Source organism: Triticum aestivum, chromosome 6A (genome assembly GCF_018294505.1).
Source record: "Triticum aestivum cultivar Chinese Spring chromosome 6A, IWGSC CS RefSeq v2.1, whole genome shotgun sequence".
NCBI lineage: Eukaryota > Viridiplantae > Streptophyta > Magnoliopsida > Poales > Poaceae > Triticum > Triticum aestivum.
Window position 1 is genome coordinate 33,744,306 of NC_057809.1, and position 22,027 is coordinate 33,766,332.

The 22,027-nt window shown below is 41.2% G+C and overlaps 2 protein-coding genes across 2 annotated transcripts; both read left to right on the forward strand.

Moving 5' to 3' along the window:
• Positions 1-769: 769 nt before the first annotated feature.
• On the forward strand, positions 770-2,819 carry LOC123131836 (protein LURP-one-related 15; the record flags this gene model as incomplete). Its single annotated transcript, XM_044551526.1, is given in 3 exon segments — positions 770-1,019; positions 2,106-2,333; positions 2,422-2,819. Coding segments are annotated over 3 exon segments (615 nt in total). The 3' UTR covers positions 2,566-2,819.
• Positions 2,820-10,146: 7,327 nt separating this feature from the next.
• On the forward strand, positions 10,147-14,534 carry LOC123131837 (putative F-box protein At3g17480). The gene is made up of 3 exons (XM_044551527.1): positions 10,147-11,308; positions 12,515-12,609; positions 14,294-14,534. The coding sequence occupies exon 1, from the start codon at positions 10,208-10,210 to the stop codon at positions 11,129-11,131; it is 924 nt and encodes a 307-aa protein (XP_044407462.1). The 5' UTR covers positions 10,147-10,207; the 3' UTR covers positions 11,132-11,308; positions 12,515-12,609; positions 14,294-14,534.
• The last annotated feature ends 7,493 nt before the right edge of the window (positions 14,535-22,027 follow it).

The window sequence follows — 22,027 nt, forward strand, 5'->3', positions numbered from 1 at the left end:
CAAAACAAAAAAGATGGCTAGTAAAGTTCTGTTTCCTACTGATAATCTCCTAAATGATGGATTTGTTATTTTTTTTTCGACAACTTGTTGCAATTGCATGCGCTATACATTCGACTAGACGGAAAACAACGCAGTAGCCCAACTTAGAGTGTGAGCTTATCCTTATATGTAATCGGAGAGGGGAGGTTGGGAATCAATTAATCTTGACATTGAAGACTCATTTCAGTAAATCAAACTTTTTTACACTTGACCGAGTTTATCAAGAAGAAATTTTCTTTTTGCGAGGTTAAAGAGTGTTATTCCATAATGGTCGGGTTACAATCTCGAGACAACAAGTCCTTACGGAACGGAGGGAGCCGCTGACGGTGAGGGGAGTATAAGTTCTATCTTGTATTTGTATGAAGTGGTAATATTTATTCAGTAGATTCACTTAAATTTCAAAATGTTTGACTTAGACTCGCTTAGGATCACAGCCACTCGACTTGTCGTGTGGAACCTGTTGCCGCTCCACCACTTTGTGCCGTCCACCATTATTGTTCTTCTGCCAGCGGCATATACGGAGGCAGGGAGCTCCACCGTCCCCTGTTTCCCACCCCCTCCCCTGTCCCATTCGACAAAACACGCCAAGCACGCGCACCGAATCCATCGCCCGAGCGAGCAAGCAGACACCACCTGCCCTGCCCAGACCGCCGCCCACCGTCTCCCAGGAGCTCAGAGGCGCCACCAAGAACCGCACGGAAGCGGCCGGAGCAAGCGGCGCCTGAGCCACCGGATCGATGGCGATGGCCGGCGGAGCCCCGCCGGCGCCGCTGCCGGTGGTGGGGCACCAGTTCTGCGCGCCCTACGTGGTGCCGCTCACGGTCACCAAGAAGGCCCTCAGCCTCTCCGACGGCGACTTCGCCATCACCGACGCCAACGGCGCCGTCGTGCTCAAGGTCAAGGGCGCCATCTTCAGCATCCGGAGCCGCCGCACCATCCTCGACGGCGCCGGGATGCCCCTCCTCACCATGCAAGAAAAGGTCCCTTCTCCACCACAGATTCGCTTCTTTGTCTGCCCGTCCATCTCCCTCCCCTGGCCTGGCGCCGCTGAAATTTCCGTCATCCGTAGACATGTCTGCAAGTTCTTTACAGATTAAGAATGTAAGATCGTTGACCCGTAGACAAGGGTGAACTGAGTCGTCGCAAATCGGAATAGTCTTGGTATTTATTTTTAATTTTTTTTAGCTGGGGGGAGGAATAGTCTTGATTCTTCAACTTGAGCTGGGGGAGGAATAATCTTCTGACCTCTACATCACGCGCACAAGTCACAACCCAAATTATTATTATTATTATTTATTTTTTAGCCGGAGGAGGAATAGTCTTGATTCTTCCAGTTGAGGAGATATCTCTTCTGACCTCTACATCATGCTCACAAGTCACAGTCCAAATTATTGCAAAATCATCACAAGAAAGCAGCACAGGAAAACGACGTGTATAAATGGAGTTGACTAATTCCAAACTGCCAGTATTCTTAGCAACCGTTCAACTTCAACTTGAACTTGATTCATGATGAGGAGCTGTGGACTTCTGATCTCGTGTTGTTCTTGCCAGCTTCAACTGTTCAACTAGTCCAACATGAGTATTTCTTTCTTTCTGTTTTGTTGCGACAAGCAGAGCAGGATGGGGATTCCGAGTGATTCCAGTGCTTCTAATGCTTCTGCCGTTTGCGATAACGCTGCAGATTCCAGTTGTGAACACCAGAATGTTTGGTCAAAGTTTTTTTTGTTCTTGTCCAAGAAATTAATCTGGAAAAGTTTCGCGTGGCAAAAAAACTTTCTTGGCGACCTATTATACACATAGATAAACAATTAGTGCCATCTGAATTTTGTGGCTTAATTTTAAACAACACAATTACAGATCAGATCCGTGAAACACCCTTCAAATTTGAACTCGACTAATTTCAACCGCCAACAGGAGCTGGAGATTGCTGCCATCACACCCTTTCAACTGTTCATAATAACTGAAACTCAATCAAGTAACACTGTTAAAAAAACATCCAAGTTCAGCTGTAGCTGAAGCGCCGTAGTTATAATTGTGGTGGCATAGTAACAGTTTCACTTGATCAGGTGTTCAGCATGCACCACAGATGGGAGGTGTTCAGAGGGGACAGCACCAACTCAGGCGACCTGCTCTTCAGCGTGAAGACAACTTCACTGATCCAACTGAAGACGGAGATGGATGTCTTCTTGGCCGGGAACACCGCGCAGCAGGTCTGCGACTTCAAGATCAAGGGCAGCTACTTCGACAGGTCCTGCGTCTTCTACCTTGGCGACTCCAACACCATGGTTGCTCAAGTAAGTAGCTTCTGATCATGCTGTGGAGTGTCACAACTTCTTTATCTAGCGAACATATGTATGTAACCGGTTACATCTGTCTCTGCAGATGAGCCGTAAGCTGACTGTTTCCAATGTGCTGCTGGGGAGGGACACGTTCAGTGTGACCGTGTTCCCGCACGTCGACTACGTGTTCATCGCGAGCCTTGTTGTGATCCTGGATGAGGTTCACAGGGACAAGCGCGAAGATTGATGAGTGAGTTATATACACTCCTGGATCCTGAGCGTCCTCGGAGTTCTACTGCTGTCGACTGTCGTGTCATCTCAAGCTGATGTGCTGTCAGTTGTCACTGGTGTTATCTGCATTTCTTGTAGCATTATGCGAGCATGGTGAACCATGCTGAATTGTGATGTTGTGGAATAATGTTTATGCACCTTACATTTGATCCCTGGCCTGCTAGTGTATCATTTGTATTTACCGCAGTGATTGATTGTTTGTTTGCTTGAGATGAAATGCTGCACATGTTTAGTGTTACAACCAAGGAACAAAAAGTAAATTATGTTATGCAAAGTAAGGTATCGAGTGATTTAAACTAAGAAGTATCCAATAGGTTTGTTTCATATTGTCACTTCTTTCTAGAAAAGGAGGATCACTTCCTGCCTCTACATCATTATGATGCACACAAGCATATATTATTAAAGTTTACCAAGCACCAGTACTGAAGTACACAAATAACAAATAAAAAGCCGGTGTGAAGTGCACAAATAACAAATAAAAAGCCACAACCGGCGAAAATATCACTTTTTTTAATGGGCAGCACACTACTACAAACTACAAGAGTGCAAAAGGGAAATCAAATAGTCCTAATTAAACTGGAGGCGGTATGACTAAATATTGGTTTCTAACTATAACTATAGACACTGAGTGCTAAATCAGAATACAATCATGTCTGTATTTTTTTTAAAAAAAATCAAAGCTCATTTCTTGGTTAAAGATAAATCTTGCAAAGCGCCTGCAACTTATACTTTTGGACAACCTAAATCAAAGGATATATATGATAAAATTAATTTTAATTTTCATACATTTTTATTGTAGTTCGTATCTCTTAGCAAACTTAGCATATATGTCAGATAAATCTTGCAAAGCACATGCAACTTATACTTTTGGACAACCTAAATCAAAGGATATATATGAAAAAATTATTTTTAATTTTCATACATTTTTATTGTAGTTTGTTTTTCTTAGCAAACTTAGCATATATGTCTTGATTTTATTATAGTTTTCAGAGTAGTTTACAATCAAACTCACATGAAGGGATGTTGCTAAGATAGTGCTTATGAGTGCAAATGTGCAGATAAAAAATTATTGGTAATGGTATCCGGCGCAGATGGCAAACAAGCGCATTTTGCTGGCAGTTTTAGTTGCGACGCATGATCAAATGATGGAAGTTTCTGCCCGTTTTGTGTGACACGTTCAGTGTGACCGTGTTCCCCCACGTCGACCACATGTTCATCGCAAGTCTTGTTGTGATCCTGGACGAGGTTCACAGGGACAAGCGTGAAAATAATTGATGAGTGAGTTATATAAGCTCCCGGATCCTGAGCGTCCTCGAGTACTACAGCTGTCGTGTCATCTCAAGCTGATGTGTTGTCACCGGTCACTGGTGTAGTCCTGGCTATGGGCAGCCTGACCCGAAAAAGCCCGACCCAATCTTGTCCATTGACCTGGCCTGGGCCTAAATTTTGAGCCCGATGGCCGAGCCCGGGCCTGTCGTTTTCGCCGTTTAAGGAAGAGGCCCGACCTGTGGCCCGAGGCCTGGCGGGCTTTTAGCGTGATGGGCCAGGCTCGGGCCCAATTTTTAGGCCCGACGACCGGCCGGGCTTGGACCTGGGATTTTTGCGTCGGGCTTTGGTTGGCCCAAAGCCCGGCCCGGCCCGGCCTGACAGATGGCTAGGTTTACACTGGTGTTATCTGCATTTCTTGTAGCATTATGCTAGCATGATGAGCCATGCTGAATTGTGATGTTGTGCAATAATAATGTTTATGCACCTTACATTTGATCCCTGGCGTGCCAGTGTATCATTAGTATTTATCGTAGTGATTGATTGTTTGCTTGAGATGAAATGTTGAGCTATATATAATTGAGAGTACACGCCATTCATCGTCGACGATCCACCCATGCATGTATAAGCAATAAGTTGGCCGTCTATTGTGGCGATAATCCTAAACACACCGGGTTTTACAGGCCTGTCACGGCCTTTTTCCATGACTAATCCCTCTGCCCCCACTGATTTTGGGTGAGTCCCTCATCTTTATTTCTATCCAATCAAAAGATTCCAGTTTATCCAATCAAAAGATTCCAACTAGGATGCCCCCCTATTTTCAGTGGGGGTGAGCCCCTCACCCTCATCTCTATCCAATCAAAAAATTCCAACTTGCCCAATCAAAAGATTTCAACTAGGACGCTACGTGAATCCTCGTAAAACATAGCCCGTGTTTGTACCATTGCTCGTGAAGAGGGACAGGAAATCCGTGTTTGGTGGGAGCAGAGTGAAAAAAAAACCCGCGGAAATGGGTGTCTGCCATTACTAGCATCGAGGGACGAGCCTTGCAGACTGGTACTAGCGACAACGCCATTACAAAGGTCCATCTTATCTAGTTTATGGTATCGCAAACAGTTAGGACATTAGACATGTGTGGGAAAGGTAATGCTATCACACACAGTCATTGTAAGTGCATCTAGTGCCACCCCTAGTTGGTTTTGGAGTATTGACGACAAACCTAGTTGAGGGACTAATGTGTTTGTGAGAATTGCAGGATAACACAGGTAGAAGTCCCTCATTGATTCGGTTTTACTACCAGAGATGACCCCTAAAAATGTATGAAGACATTGAAGACAATGGTGGTATATGAAGATATTCACATTGAAGACTATGACAAGAGAAGACACCACGTGAAGCCTATGGAACTCGAAGACTTAGATGTTTCGTAGTTCTTTTTCATTTGTGTTGAGTCATAGGAACCACCGTACTGTTAAGTAGGGTCCAAGAGAACCAGTCAGAATGACTGAAGTGATGCCTAATTCAAAACCTATATCTTCGAGCGAAGACTATGAGAGCAAATCTTGTCCAGAGTCGGACAAGTCAGCTTTACTTGTAGCCCAAGTAAAGTTGCCGTGTGAGTTTGAAATCTGACCGTTGGTACACGTGTCAGTTCCTTAGTGACCCAGGGTCATTTCGGACAAATCAGGTCGGGTTGCCCAGTGGCTATAAATAGTCCACCCCCTACAACCATAAACGGTTGGATACTCAGATTTCAGTGCACGGCTTTTGTCGTTTGAGAGCAACCCACCTCGAAGCCTTTGAGAGAAAATTCCTAGCGAGGAGAAAAGCCCTAACCACCCAGAGCCAGAGTAAATTGGGCATCACTTAAGTCTTCTTGTCTGAGTGATCTCAAGACTTATTACACTTGAGGACTGTGCATCCTTCAGCCGGTTAGGCGTTGCGTTCTGAGCATCCAAGAGACATTATGGATTGCCGGTGAACGAAGTTTGTGAAGGTTTGGGAGTCTACCTTGAAGACTTACCAGAGTGATTGGGCGAGGTCTGTGTGACCTTAGCTCAAGGAGAAAACGGTGAGGACTGGGTGTCTTGAGCTGCGTGTTCAGGACTGGGTGTCCGGGACTGTGTGTCCTTTGGTTTAAATACCTAGCCGCTCCAACCAGACGTACAGTTGTCACAGCAACTGGACCTGGTCCAACAAATCATTGTCTTCAATGAGTCACTGATTTCATCTTCACTTCCTTTTACTTACTGTTACTCATTGTGAAGCCATTGCATGCTTGCTCTATCTTTTGTCTTCACAACGTAACTTTATGATTTGTTTGGCTTCATAACTTCTTCCTACCTGATCCTTATTACACTGCAGCTATTTGTCATTGTGCTTTTACTCAATTGAATACTTGACCATGGCTTGCCTAGTGTAATCTAACTTCCGCTGCATAGTGATAGGCATATCTCTATTGTTTGTCTTCATAACTTTCACGTTTTGAAGACTTTCATAAAAATCGCCTATTCACCCCCCCTCTAGTCGATATAACGCACTTTCAGTCATAAGGATAACTATATGTGATGGAAAACATATCTCACATGGCGGGTCAATATGAAACGTCCGTGAACCGCACACGGTTTTCTCATAAGTTATGGTTCAAGTCATTACAGACAATTGTCTTTGTGAAACTGTGTGCCCTCACATGCACACAATTTTCTTTTTGAAACTATGGGATAACTGACCACTTCGCAAACGATTTGTTCATCAGAACTGTATGGACAATATCACACACAATTTTCATTTCTCGGTGGTGCGCGATAGTCTAGTTTACATATTTTTCCAGACACACGGTTTTATTTTTGTTATCGCACACAGTCCATCCATCATGTGCGAGGGGGGGGGGGGGCTTATTACTAGCCCCCTTGTGTACTAGAGTGTTCTCAAATTATAAGTTGAGTATATTGTTTTGTATTACAAGGGTCGCGCTATTCGTCACCCTGGATGGGGAATAGTTATTCTTCACCCCCTCCCCCCTCTATTTTACTATCAATACACCGTAATTTTACGTTCCGTAAGTTTTGTCTTATTTCCGACGCAAAAAGGGACCGTAAGAAAATATATAATCACCGTAAAAAATATTTTATGTTATGTAAAATTAGAAACGTAAAAATATAGTCTAAAATACACATAAACTGCAAATTTTCTTATTTTATGACCTATATTTTTATTTTCTTATGTCCAAATTTTACGTAGTGAATCAATAAAAATGTAACTATTTGAATTCGAAACGTAATTTTATTATGAAATGATCGTAAGATTACCTCGGGTGAAGAATAACTTATTCTGCACCCTGGATAATGAATAGTAACACTATGTATTACAACCAAGGAACACAAAATAAATTATGTTATGCAAAGTGAGGTATCGAGCAATTTAAGATAAGAAGTATCCAATAGGTTTGTTTCATATTATCACTTTTTTTAGAAAAAGGAGGATAAACTTCCGTCCTCTAAATCAGTATGATGCACAAAACCATATATTATTAAAGTTAAATACCAAGCATCAGTACCAAAGTACACAAATAACAAATAAAAAGCCACAACGGGGGAAAATATCACCTTTTTTAATGGGCAACACACTACTACAAACTACAAGAGTGCAAAAGGGAAATCAAATAGTCCTAATAAAATTGGAGGTGGCATGATTAAAATATTGGTTTCTAACTATAATTATAGACACTGAGTGCTAAATAAGAATACAATTATATATGTAGTTTTCTTAAAAAAGAATTGAAGCTTATTTCTTGGTTAAATATAAATCTTGCAAAACGCCTGCGTCTTTATACTAAAGGATATATATGACAAAATTAATTTAAATGTTCATACATTTTTATTGTAGTTTGTTTTTCTTAGCCAACTTAGCATATATGTCTTGATTTTATTATAATTTTCAGAGATGATTCGATTTATAGTAAATAATTTTAAGTCTTATAGTTTATAATCAAACTCACATGAAGGAATGTTGCTAAGGTAGTGCTCATGACTGCAAATGTGCAGATAAACAATTATTGGTAATGCTATCTGGCTGAATGTTCGCTGGAAGGCGGATAGCTAGCAAACAAACGCATATTGCTGGCAGTTTTACTTGCGACCCGAGATCAAATGATGGCAGTTTCTACACGCCAAAAACTATCAGTCTGTGAAGAATCTGTCGGCAAAAACGTCCGCAAATGTCACCTCTCACGGCAAACGTTCACCAGCTATTGGGATCTAGAATTATACATACAAATTTATCATAATTTATGAACATATTCTTATTATTTTACTATGTTCGTATTATTAGTATGTCATTTTATATTATATAATCATATTATTATTTTCAATAAAAGGTGGATTTTATTGACTCAAGATGAAGTATCAAGTGGATACAAACATAATGAATACACACCCGGTCGCTGCATAATTAGGATGCACACATCCAATACGAACACACACAGACCTAAACACGATGGCAAATAGCAAAATCATACCAGACGAAAGTTATGTCTTTGCAAGGAAAAAAAGAAAAGGACCCGAAGCGATCAAATCAACGATCGACAAATTACAACAACGACCATCTATGCACCAACCATTTCTTGACACCATAAGATTCTTCAACAGCAACGCCTTTCGTAAGGGAACGACGCTCAAGCGTCGTCGTCGCCGGATCCAACCACCAAAGGTCGGATTCTAGGTTTTCACCCCAAAAAACAAGTTTGAGCATATCCAAGCAATGCCTTCAACAGATCACGACAAAAAATATCGCCATTGTCAGGTATAACCCACTCGAGTCAGACCATTGATTTTCATCCCGGAGTTCAAGACTGGGTAGACAAGGAGCACCACCCAATTGAAGTTAATCATGTGTCGTCACCACCACTTTTCCTTGATCCCAACAAATGGGTTGGTTTAGAAATCCGACCATCATCACTGCAGCACCATATCCTCTGCATCAAGCCATTGTACATGGATTGCATCGCAGCAACGAAAAGCTAACTGGCTAAAGTGAGAGCCGCCAAAACCAATCGTGTGGCCTTCTGGCTGCATCCCACAACCTCGCCAGCATGAGCCGTCGGTCGGTGTCACCACTGCCAGATCTGAAGGAGGAATCCTCTCAAATCAAACACGTGACCAAGACGTTCGTCGATCTAATCAGATTCGACCACCACAAAAGGGCATCGTCGTCGAGAAACTACCCCATGGCAGGTCAGCTTGGGCCTACCACTGTCGATCCCAAGGCCCATAGATGAAACTGGCCATGTAGCTTCCATGGTCATCATCGTTGTAGAAAAGACCCAGGGCCACTGCCGTGGCTCCCGCGCTCTGCCATGAGCAAGCCCCATGGCGAGAGCCTCACTTAGCCACGACCAGCGCATGCCTAGATCTACACTACTCTTTATCGGCGGCGATTGCTGTTCTGGTGCGCTAGTCCTATAAGGCCTTAGCACGACGACTTCTGACTGTTTACTGCAACAAATTTTGCCCGGTTCCGGCAAGGGAGGGACGATGATGGCGGCGAGCCTTCGGCTCGCTTCAGTGCTTGTACTCGTTGCTAGATGGTCTACAGGTCTGAATGTAATTTTTGCCTTTTTATTATTTCTATTATTTGTTGCATGATTGAAGATGAATATATCAGAAGTTTTTAAAAAAACGGAGTAATTTAGAACTGATTTACAGTGTACTGTACAATATACTTGTATTTTTAAAATTAAATTAGTAAATGCGCGCGTGCAACACACGTTAATATTTAGGGAATATATTAATTATATGCGAATATTAGGTATGCTATTATTTGTATGTTAATTCTGTGATTAGTACAATATTTGGTATGATATTAATTGCACGTTAAACACGTTTAACGCTCGCCATTGGAATAGTCTAGGTCGTTGGATTGACTTAGTTCAATGACCGAGATCAGTTGGATCTGTCCTTTTGGGTCTTTTTATATTGGTGTAGATAAAAAAAACTTGATCACACTGCAATGCAGAGAACGCTTTTATCTAATCTAATACTCCCTCTGTAGTGATCTAAACGCTTTTATATTAGTTTACAGAGGAAGTACTACTTATAATAAAGCTCTCAAAGTTTTCCCTGAAAAAAAAACACTGCAGCTTCATTTTTTTTGTTTTTTCTAAAAATAAAAATATTGTTTTTCCCTGAAAAAAAAACACTGCAGCTTCATTTTTTTTTTGTTTTTTCTAAAAATAAAAATATAGTTTTGGGGCTTCAATCGCACTTCTGCACTTTCACTTTCCCCATTGCGGCTGCGCCCCACCCTAGACTCCGCCGCCGCCGCCGCCTCCCCCCATGAGCACGCAGGACGGCGAGATGTCGGCCACCCTCCACCACCGCCCCCGCTCGCCGCTGGAAGACGAGGATCTGCTCCTCGAGATCCTCCTCCGCCTCCCGCCGCAGCCGTCCTCCCTCCCCCGCGCCTCCGCCGTCTGCAAGCGCTGGCGCTGCCTCGTCTCCGACCGCGGCTTCCTCCGCCGCTACCGCCGACACCACCGCCGCAGCCCTCCCCTCCTCGGTTTCTTCCGCAACGACCTGCGAGGTATCTCCTACACGCCTGCCATGGAGGCCCCCGATCTTGTTCCCGCCGACCGCTTCTCCGCGCATCTCCACGACGCCGGCTACCACTTCCATCTCCTCAGCTGCCGCCACGGCCTCGTGCTCATCTCCCACTCGTCGCGGAGCCAGATCCTGGTGTGGGACCCCGTCAATGGCGACCAGCACCGCATTGCCGCTCCCCTTGGGTTCGACATGAAAAGTACCCCGATGGACGGGGCGGTGCTTCGCATTGCCGGCGACGCCCACCACTTCCAGGTGGTATTGGTGAGCTACAAACAGGAAGATGAACAGGCGATCGTCTCCATTTACTTGTCGGAGACCGGTGGATGGAGTGATCTTATCTCAACGCCGGTTCCAGGCAAGACCATGGATTATGAAGGCATGCCCGCTGTGCTGGCCGGGGATTCCCTTTACTGGCTGCTCCCTGGGGACAATATAAGTGTAATTCTTGAAGTTGATTTGGATAGCCAGAGTCTAGCTGCGATACGGGTGCCGACGAATATGTTTGCCGAAGGTCAAGACTTGATGGTTATGCGAGCAGAGGGTGGCGGTTTGGGCATACTCTCCCGGCCGAGTTATGGAAGAGGAATACCGACTGCGATGGTGTTGCTTCATGGGTGCTGGGACAAACTATTGAACTGGACAAGCTACTTCCCCTGAATTCAGATAAGACAAGCAACATATGGATGCTAGCTTACGCCGAGGAAAATAATGTGGCTTTCATGCGTACGATTGCTGGTATCTTCATGGTCCAGCTTGAGTCATTGCGGTTCAGTAAACTTCCTGAAAACAACAACGCTGTTGTCTGTTATCCATTCGAAAGTGTCTATGCTCCAGGTAATAACATGTCATCAAATTCTGGTTATAACAAAATCATGTCTATTTTCAATAATTGGTTGATGGCCTTTCACATCCTTTTGTTAATTATAAGCTAACAATTTTAGGTAGTGTCATATTAAGTGTTTCTTTTGCTGCTTGACGACCTGTTCAACATATAGCAAATTTGTCATGTAGTGTTTCTATTCTGATGCTTGTGTGGTAGATTTATTTGATGGTTCTGGTCTGGATTCACATATGTTACTGGTTGCTAATCTGCTAGTGTCCTTTATGCTTTTGACGTCACCAGTTCATCATTATGTTGTTTGTCAACAAATATGTAGCTTGCAATTTCACATTATCACATATTGGTATTTGTTGAACTATCTGGTTCAAGTCAGAGGTAGCAAACTGTCTTTATCAGTTTATTATGTGAATATCTATTCAGTAATATGATGAACACGAGGACTTGATTTTTCTTCTTCCTGTAATTACTGAACTAGATTTCACTATTGCTACCTGTTGACATATTCAGGAATTGTATACTGGTAGCATTAGTTCTGTGTTATTGTTTTTTCTTATGTTGAAAACAACTGCATGAAAAATTAGTTTGAACCAACTGAAATATCAAATAGTGATCAATAAGTATATCTGGACTTTTAAATCTAGTTATATTTGTTCATTTGATATTGTTATTGGGCTAATATTCTTGAATTGATAATGATGAATTTGTTGTAAATGAATGCATAATTGTTCATCTCATCTCTTGTTGGAGATTCCTGCTGCGAGTGGCAAGTCCGTTTGTACCAATGAAGCTCAAAAAATGTTTTCATTTCATTTCTCAGGCTAAATATATTTTAAAGATAATCTCTTCTTATAGTCAGGATCATGTTGGTTGCTATGATTTATTGGTATGAGCATATTTTACTGTTTCTGATATGGTGTATAACAATTTTATTAATTCTGGATAACATGTCTATTCTGATCGGCTAATAGCCTGAGTGCATGTGTCCTTCATTTTCACAATATTAATCATAATGTACTGTTTCGTAATATTTAAATTTGATAGGCTGTGTTATTTTCTTTACGGTTCCTAATGTTGTCAGAACTGAGTTATTTTCCCCAAATTACAGCTGTGAGTTATCTAAATATCTTGTTGATTCTACCTTGTATCTATTTAGCTTTCCAATTGAATGTTATTGGTTGTTTGACTTTTTATGATTGCAGAAGCAAGCATTGGTGGTGCCATGGAGCTGATCAAGATAAGCTAGTATGATGTACTGGTTGAGCAGGCAAAGCTTATCTTCTAAATTTATGTTGAGGTATATGAACTGTTCTTTCAAAAAATTGTACTTCTTTCCTTTGTACTGCCATTCCTCAAGTACTAAATTGTAAGTGAGGGCTCTGATATTTTCTCTACAATCCATTCCACAAAAACGGAATCGCAAGAGAGGGCTCTTAAGATTTTCTCGACAACCCTTTGGTTAACTGCTGCCCACCTGGCCACCTCCTGTCATGCTTCCTTCATGGCAGGCTACATCTTGTTTCTTATCTCCAGACACTGCTTCCTCATCCCTTCGTCAGCGTCTCTCCATTCTTTTCCTCATGCCCTAACCCACCTACACCATCTTTTATCAGCTGATGCTTTAAACTCCTCCACTGGAGGTGCTCTTTCGCTTGCCTTTCCCTTCTATTCAGCTGCCTTTCTTTCAGTTTGCCACCTCATTGGTACTCTCCAAGTTCCCTCTGCTAGTGCAGGTTCTTCTCCTCTAGCTCCCTAGATGACCGATGACTTGAACTCTTCCCCCTTTTGCGCAGAAGTTTGTTCCAACTCGATCAAGATGATAATGTTGTCATGTTAGGTGGTAGCAGAATAAAATACATCCTCTTTCTTGCTTCATGGATTTTTTTTTGTTTTGTTTTTTGCTGTTATGGATCTATCAGGTCGCAGTGTAATTTATACGTTTTCCCCTGTTAAGTGACTGCTAACTAATGATACCTGAGCATTTGTTCCATGCTTCCTTTATTTATATGGGCTTATAGCTATGCCATTTCACGTTGCTGATTATTTTGAACTGATAATTGTGACAATTTTTGAAGAGCATGCCTTCGTGAATTGTTGTACTACTATTCATCGTTTTGCTTGCAGTTAAGTTATTACAGTTTTATGGACAATTAGTCTAGTTTTAGGCAGTTTGCTTAAAAATTGTCTCAGCATATCTCTCATTGTCAGTCTAACTTGCACATGTAATTGGCCTTTGTTTGGTCCAAAATCCAAACTATATATGCAGCTATGCTTTCTCTAAGTTTAGTTCTTCAATTTGATCACAGTAGATGTTTAACACTTTATATTAAACACATGATCGAAATGGCATGACTGGATTCATCATGAATATTGCTTTCATCACGAATTGCACTTTTTACTACTCCCTCCGGTCCATATTACTAGTCTTAGATTTGTCTAGATATGGATATATCTAACACTAAAACGTGTTTACATCCCGTATCTAGACAAATCTAAGACAAGTACATATTGTCACTAATAGTAGCCAAAGTATTGTTTTTAATGCTGTGCAAAGTTAAAAAAAATGACCATCTATTTTGGACCGAAGGACGTCTATTCGTCAATAAGAGATGCATGATCCCTTACTCGACACTTCTACTGCATGAATTTGATTAGATTCATCCACTAGTGACTAGCTAGCTTTTTTGGCATTTATAAGAAGAATGCCTGTGAGGTTTTTCTTATTTCCTACTCCATGAACCCCTTGTATGCCCACTGATATTTTAGCCTCTATTAGGACCAGATATAGCCAATAACTGATATTTTAGCCTCTGTTTGTGATATTGGTTTTGTCTAATAATGCTGTGATGATTCAACTTTGGCGATCTGCACAATGGTGAAGCTAATGTTTATTGCTTGAGTCATACAGAGTCGCAGATATAAATTTGATGGCTTTTCCGTGTATGAAAATTGGTTTGACTGATGTCATAATTGCCCTGCAGGTATGAGAGTTACGTTTCGGTGGCTGAGATGTAGGAGTGGCTTGTTTGATGGGATGCGCGCGGAAATTTACCCTTTATGTAGGGATGCAGTGATCAGCTGTGAAGTGAAGTCGTAGGAATGAATCACTTATTTTGCTCAAACCCGTCTTGTTATCGAACGCAGTCCATTGCCCAACTGACATGAAGCCATCAGATTTGCTTGTACTAAACAGTACCTTTGAGTTGATCTTGCTTGCTTGCATTCCGTGTGTTCGTATTTTCACAGTTTCTTGTGATTGATTTTCCATGTTGTATCTGGCGGGGAGAATCCCGCGTCAAATTTCTGCTTATGTCCCACTTTGTGTGTTTGTTTTTATCTGGTTCTGACTAATCAAAGTTGAGTTGCTTGCTTTCACCAGGATTCAGGGAGGCTTGGATGAGATTGCTAATGTTTGAGTTCTTTTATGTGTTAACCACTTATGAAGTGAACATGCCACTTTGAGATTTGCAAAATTTCACACAAGTGATGCGCCGACGCGCAGAACACATTTTATTGATTGGTTCGGCAATCACAGCCGTTCAACATCTCCTTATTTTGCAGGTTGCTTGGCGTTAAACATGGCCCCACCTCTTGAAGCACTCAACTTTACAATCCGCAACGCCTTCTGCATCTGCACAATGGCCAACGCGAGCACAAGATGATCAGCTAGAACAGAGGATTCTTCTTTGTGTCAACAGAAAAAAGAGAGACCATGTATTGCATCGATGTTGGGGAGAGTTCATCCATAAACGGAGCAAAAATGCAATGCAAGTAAGGTGATCCGTCGTCGTCCTACCGGTCGGGTCGGTGCCGCAGACACCCAGCAGCAGGCGGCGAGGCTCTCCTCCCTGTAGCCCACGTCCTAGCATTTCTCGACGCAGTCGACTTTGCAGATCCATCCGCTGCGGCTGCAGCCGTCGTGGCAGGGCTGGAAGCACTCGCAGAAGGACTTGGCGGCCGCCCGCTGCTGGGGCGGCACTGACATGACGAGGAGCACGCACAGGGCGGCAATGGCGGCCGCCCTCTTCCTCGCCTCCATCCCCTTTCCTTTGGACGCACAAGCTATGGGAAGAGAGGAGAAAGGTCTGCTGTGGAGTGCGAAGTTGTGAACGGATGAGTGTTGGGATTCAGCCCTTGTCCCTTGTATGGGTGCGTGATGTATGGGTGGTGAGAAGATACACATGTTTCACGTCGGTGCCACGTTGTGTCAAATGTTCCACCCGGCTGACAACTGATTCGGTGGGGACGGTAAATGTAAATGGCACAAGGACATCAATTGAAAATGGCATATGTAAAGTCTCTTTTTTTCAAGAAAACTTCTGATCTATTCATTTTCAATCTATCGCATATGCCAGTAACGAATATCAGAAATAATAAAAATTATATCCAGATCCATAGATCACCTAGTGACGACTATAAGCACAAAGATAGTTTTTTTTGGTAGTTGGCAACTGGTTCAGTGGGATGGTAAATGTAGCTCACGTTACAACATAGTATTTGCGTGTATACTTACTTACAAACACAAGAAACATATTTTTTCCAAGAAGAAATCAAGTATAGTGGCATTGGTAGCACCCTTTAAGAAGAAAGAAAATAAAATTACTAATGATACAATTTACACATAAATTGTACCTTTTTAGTTTTGTAAGAATAAATATATAATAGTGAATTTTTCATAAAAACAAAGTTTTTAAACAAGAAACAAATTAATGGCATTGGTATCATCCTTAAAAACAAGAAATGATTTAAAAACTAAACATTATAAAAAATAAAGTTTTTTAAGAGAGAGTAACTTAGTGACATTGGTATTACTCTTAAGAAGAAAGATAAAAGAACTTGCACGCAATTTTGCAGTGAAAGTGCACTTTTTGTAATATGCAGTGAATACACATATAATAATGTAACTTTAGCAATCTAATATAATTTACACAAATATTGTATAGTACTCTGATACGTCTCCAACGTATCTATAATTTTGATTGCTCCATGCTATATTATCTACTGTTTTGAGCAATATTGGGCTTTATTATCCACTTTTATATTACTTTTGGGACTAACCTATTAACCGGACGCCCAGCCCAGATTTGCTGTTTTATGCCTATTTCAGTGTTTCGAAGAAAAGGAATATCAAACGGAGTCGAAACGGAACGAAATCAACTGGAGAAGTTATTTTTGGAACAAAAGCCACCGGATAGACTTGGACTCCATGTCAGGAGATACGGGAGGTGCTCACGAGGGTGGGGGGCGCCCCCCTAGGGCGCGCCCCTACCTCGTGGGGCCCCCGTAGCTCCTCCGACGTACTTCCTACACCCATATATATCGTCGTACCCTAAAACTTCCAGAACGCAGAATAGATCGGGAGTTCCGCCGCCAGAAGCCTCCGTAGCCACCGAAAACCAATCTAGACCCGTTCTGGCACCCTGCCGAAGGGGGGGGGGATCCTTCTCCGGTGGCCATCTTCATCATCCCGGTGCTCTCCATGACGAGGAGGGAGTAGTTCTCTCTCGGGGCTGAGGGTATGTACCAGTAGCTATGTGTTTGATCTCTCTCTCTCTCTCTCTCTCTCTCTCTCGTGTTCTTGATTTGGCACGATCTTGATGTATCGCGAGCTTTGCTATTATAGTTGGATCTTATGTTTCTCCTTCCCCTCTTCTCTCTTGTAATGAATTGAGTTTCCCCTTTGAAGTAATCTTATCGGATTGAGTCTTTAAAGATTTGAGAACACTTGATGTATGTCTTGCCGTGCGTACCTGTGGTGACAATGGGATACCACGTGATTCACTTGATGTATGTTTGGTGATCAACTTGCGGGTTTCGCCCATGAACCTATGCATAGGGGTTGGCACACATTTTCGTCATGATTCTTCGGTAGAACTTTGGGGCACTCTTTGAGGTCCTTTGTGTTGGTTGAATAGATGAATCTGAGATTGTGTGATGCATATCGTATAATCATACCCACGGATACTTGAGGTGACATTGGAGTATCTAGGTGACATTAGGGTTTTGGTTGATTTGTGTCTTAAGGTGTTATTCTAGTACGAACTCTAGGGCTGTTTGTGACACTTATAGGAATAGCCCAACGGATTGATTGGAAAGAATAACTTTGAGGTGGTTTCGTACCCTACCATAATCTCTTCGTTTGTTCTCCGCTATTAGTGACTTTGGAGTGACTCTTGGTTGCATGTTGAGGGATAGTTTTATGATCCAATTATGTTAGTATTGTTGAGAGGACTTACACTAGTGAAAGTATGAACCCTAGGCTTTATTTCCACACATTGCAATACCATTTGTGCTCACTTTAATCATTAGTTACCTTGCTGTTTTTATAATTTCAGATTACAAATACCTTTATCTACTATCCATATACCACTTGTATCACCATCTCTTCGCCGAACTAGTGCACCTATACAATTTACCATTCTATTGGGTTTGTTAGGGACACAAGAGACTCTTTGTTATTTGGTTGCAGGGTTGCTTGAGAGAGACCATATTCATCCTACGCCTCCTACGGATTGATAAACCTTAGGTCATCCACTTGAGGGAAATTTGCTACTGTCCTACAAACCTCTGCACTTGGAGGCCCAACAACGTCTACAAGAAGAAGCTTGTGTAGTAGACATCAAGCTCTTTTCTGGCGCCGTTGCCGGGGAGGTGAGTGCTTGAAGGTATATCTTTAGATCTTGCAATCGAGTCTTTTAGTTTCTTGTTTTATCACTAGTTTAGTCTATAAAAGAAAACTACAAAAAATGGAATTGAGTTTGTCTCATACGCTTCACCTTTTTAATATCTTTCGTGAGTATGATGGAAAGAAAAATTGTGCTCAAATGCTAGAAGAAGAAATCTATAAAATGTTTGGCACTAAATATTTGAATGATGAGGATGATTGCAATGTTATTTGTATGAATTCCTTGAATATCCATGATGCTAATGATATGCAAAGCCACAAGCTTGGGGAAGCTATGTTTGATGAAGATGATATTTTTTGTCCCCCAAGCTTTGATGAGCAAATTTATTATGTTAAAAGCATGCCTCCTATCTATGATGATTATTGTGATGACATGTATGCTTTAAAGAATAATGATAACCACTAAACTTGTCATATTGATCTTAATTTTCAATCACATTATAGTTATTTTGTTGAGTTTCCTCCCACTATTATTCATGAGAAGAATCTTGCTTATGTGGAGAGTAGTAAATTTTCTATGCTTGTGGATCATGAAAAGAATGCTTTAGGTGCTGGTTATATTGTTGAATTCATTCATGATGATACTGAAAATTATTATGAGGGAGGAATATATGCTTGTAGGAATTGCAATAATATCAATTTTCCTCTCTATGTGCTTAAAGTTTTGAAGTTATGCTTGTTTTGCCCTCCTATGCTAGTTGATTATTGTTCCCAAAAGTTGTTTGCTCACAAAATCCCTATGCATAGGAAGCATGTTAGACTTAAATGTGCTAGTCATATTCTTCATGATGCTCTCTTTATATTTCAATTCTTATCCTTTATGTGAGCATCATTGAAATCATCATGCCTAGCTAGGGGCGTTAAACGATAGCGCTTGTTGGGAGGCAACCCAATTTTATTTTTGTTCCTTTTAGTAATAAATAATTCATCTAGCCTCTGTGTAGATGTGATTTTATGTGTTTAATTAGTGTTTGTGCCAATTAGAACCTTTGGGAAGACTTGGGGAAAGTCTTGTTGATCATGCTGTAAAAAAACAGAAACTTTAGCGCTCACGAGAATTGATGCCATTTTTATTTGGAAAGTGCTATTGAGTTAATTATTTTTGAAGATGATTAATAGATAAATTCCTCAGGCCCACCAATTTATTTGAGAATTTTATGAGTTCCATAAGTATACGTTTGATCCAGATTACTACAGACTGTTCTGTTTTTGACAGATTCTGTTTTTCATGTGTTGTTTACTTATTTTGATGAATCTATGGCTAGTAAAATAGTTTATAAACCATAGAGAAGTTGGAATACAGTAGGTTTAACACCAATATAAATAAATAATTAGTTCATTACAGTACCTTGAAGTGGTCTTTTGTTTTCTTTCGCTAACGGAGCTCACAAGTTTTCTACTTTAAGTTTTGTGTTGTGAAGTTTTCAAGTTTTGGGTAAGGATTCGATGGACTATGGAATAAGGAGTGGCAAGAGCCTAAGCTTGGGATGCCCAAGGCACCCCAAGGCAATATTCAAGGACAACCAAGAGCCTAAGCTTGGGGATGCCCCGGAAGGCATCCCCTCCTTCGTCTTCGTTCATCGGTAACTTTACTTGGAGCTATATTTTTATTCGCCACATGATATGTGTTTTGCTTGGAGCGTCAATTTATTTTGTTAGGATTTTCTTGCTGTTATTTAGAACAATGTTTTGCATCTTTTATTCCAATAAAAGTGGCATTGATAGCCTTTACTATGCCTATTTTAGAAGTCCACATGTTGCTGTTTGAAAACAGAAAGTTCACCGCTGTTGCAATAATTCCCTAGAAAAGTCAGAATGTGATAAAATGTTGAAACCTTTTTAATATTAAACTCTGATAAACTTACTACAGTGGGAATTTTCTTTCATAATTTTTGGAGGTAGGGAAGTATGGATGTTGCTGCATTCTTTACAGACTATCCTGTTTAGGCAGATTGCTGTTATGTTTGCATTGTTTGCATATGTTTGCTTCTTTAATGATTCTATTTGAGGATAGGACTATTAAATATGCAGAGGAATTTAGTATGCAATGTTGAATAATAATTTTTAGTGATTTGCTACAGTAGAGTATGATAAGGTTTTGGCAATGGTTTATACTAACTTATCTCACGAGTCCTTGTTGAGTTTTGTGTGGATGAAGCTTTTGAGGTTTAGGGAGACCGTGATATGAGAGGAATTAAGGAGAAACAAAGGCTCAAGCTTGGGGATGCCCAAGGCACCCCAAGATAATATTTCAAGAAGTCTCGAGCGTCTAAGCTTGGGGATGCCCCGGTTGGCATCCCACCTTTCTTCTTCAACAATTATCGGTTAGTATCGGTTGATCCTAGGTTTTGCTTCTTCACATGATGTTTGCTATTCTTAGATGTCATTTTATTTTGCTTTGCTTGCTATTTGAATAGAATACCAAGATCTGAAATTATGAAATGTTAGAGAGTCTTCACATGGTTGCATAATTATTCAACTACTCATTGATCTTCACTTATATCTTTCGAAGTAGTTTGTCGATGCTCTAGTGCTTCACTTATATCTTTTAGAGCATGGTGGTAGTTTTATTTTGAAGAAATAGATGAACTCTCATGCTTCACTTAGATTATTTAGAGAGTCTTAAATAGCATGGTAATTTGCTTAAAATCCTAATATGCTAGGTATTCAAGAATAATAAAATTCTCTTATGAGTGTGTTGAATACTAAGAGAAGTTTGATACTTGATGATTGTTTTGAGATATGAGGATGGTAATATTAGAGTCATGCTAGTTGAGTAGTTGTGAATTTGAGAAATGCTTGTGTTGAAGTTTGTGATTCCCGTAGCATGCACGTATGGTGAACCGTTATGTGATGAAGTCGGAGCATGATTTATTTATTGATTGCCTTCCTTATGAGTGGCGACTGGGGACGAGCGATGGTCTTTTCCTACCAATCTATCCCCCTAGGAGCATGCGCGTAGTACTTTGTTTCGATAACTAATAGATTTTTGCAATAAGTATGTGAGTTCTTTATGATTAATGTTGAGTCCATGGATTATACGCACTCTCACCCTTCCACCATTGCTAGCCTCTCTAGTACCGCGCAACTTTTGCCGGTACCATACACCCACCATATACCTTCCTCAAAACAGCCATCATACCTACCTATTATGGCATTTCCATAGCCATTCCAAGATATATTGCCATGCAACTTTCCACCATTACGTTCATCATGACACATTCATCATTGTCATATTGCTTAGCATGATCATGTAGTTGACATAGTATTTGTGGCAAAGCCACTGTTCATGATTCTTTCATACTTGTCACTCTTGATTAATTGCATATCCCGGTACACCGCCGGAGGCATTCATATAGAGTCATACTTTGTTCTAGTATCGAGTTGTATCATTGAGTTGTAAATAAATAGAAGTGTGATGATCATCATTCAATAGAGCATTGTCCAAAAAAAGGCCAAAGGGGGGGGGACAATGCTACTATCCTTTTACCACACTTGTGCTTCAAAGTAGCACCATGATCTTCATGATGGAGAGTCTCCTATCTTGTCACTTTCATATACCAGTGGGAATCTTTCATTATAGAACTTGGCTTGTATATTCCAATGATGGGCTTCCTCAAAATTCCCTAGGTCTTCATGAGCAAGCGAGTTGGATGCACACCCACTAGTTTCTTTTGTTGAGCTTTCATATACTTATAGCTCTAGTGCATCCGTTGCATGGCAATCCCTACTCACTCACATTGATATCTATTGATGGGCATCTCCATAGCCCGTTGATACGCCTAGTTGATGTGAGACTATCTTCTCCTTTTTGTCTTCTCCACAACCACCATTCTATTCCATCTATAGTGCTATGTCCATGGCTCACGCTCATGTATTGCGTGAAGATTGAAAAAGTTTGAGAACATCAAAAGTATGAAACAATTGCTTGGCTTGTCATCGGGGTTGTGCATGATTTAAATATTTTGTGTGGTGAAGATAGAGCATAGCCAGACTATATGATTTTGTAGGGATAGCTTTCTTTGGCCAT

Coding starts and splice junctions, on each gene's coding strand:
- LOC123131837 (XM_044551527.1), top strand. CDS start 10,208: ATGAGCACGCAGGACGGCGAGATGTCGGCCACCCTCCACCACCGCCCC.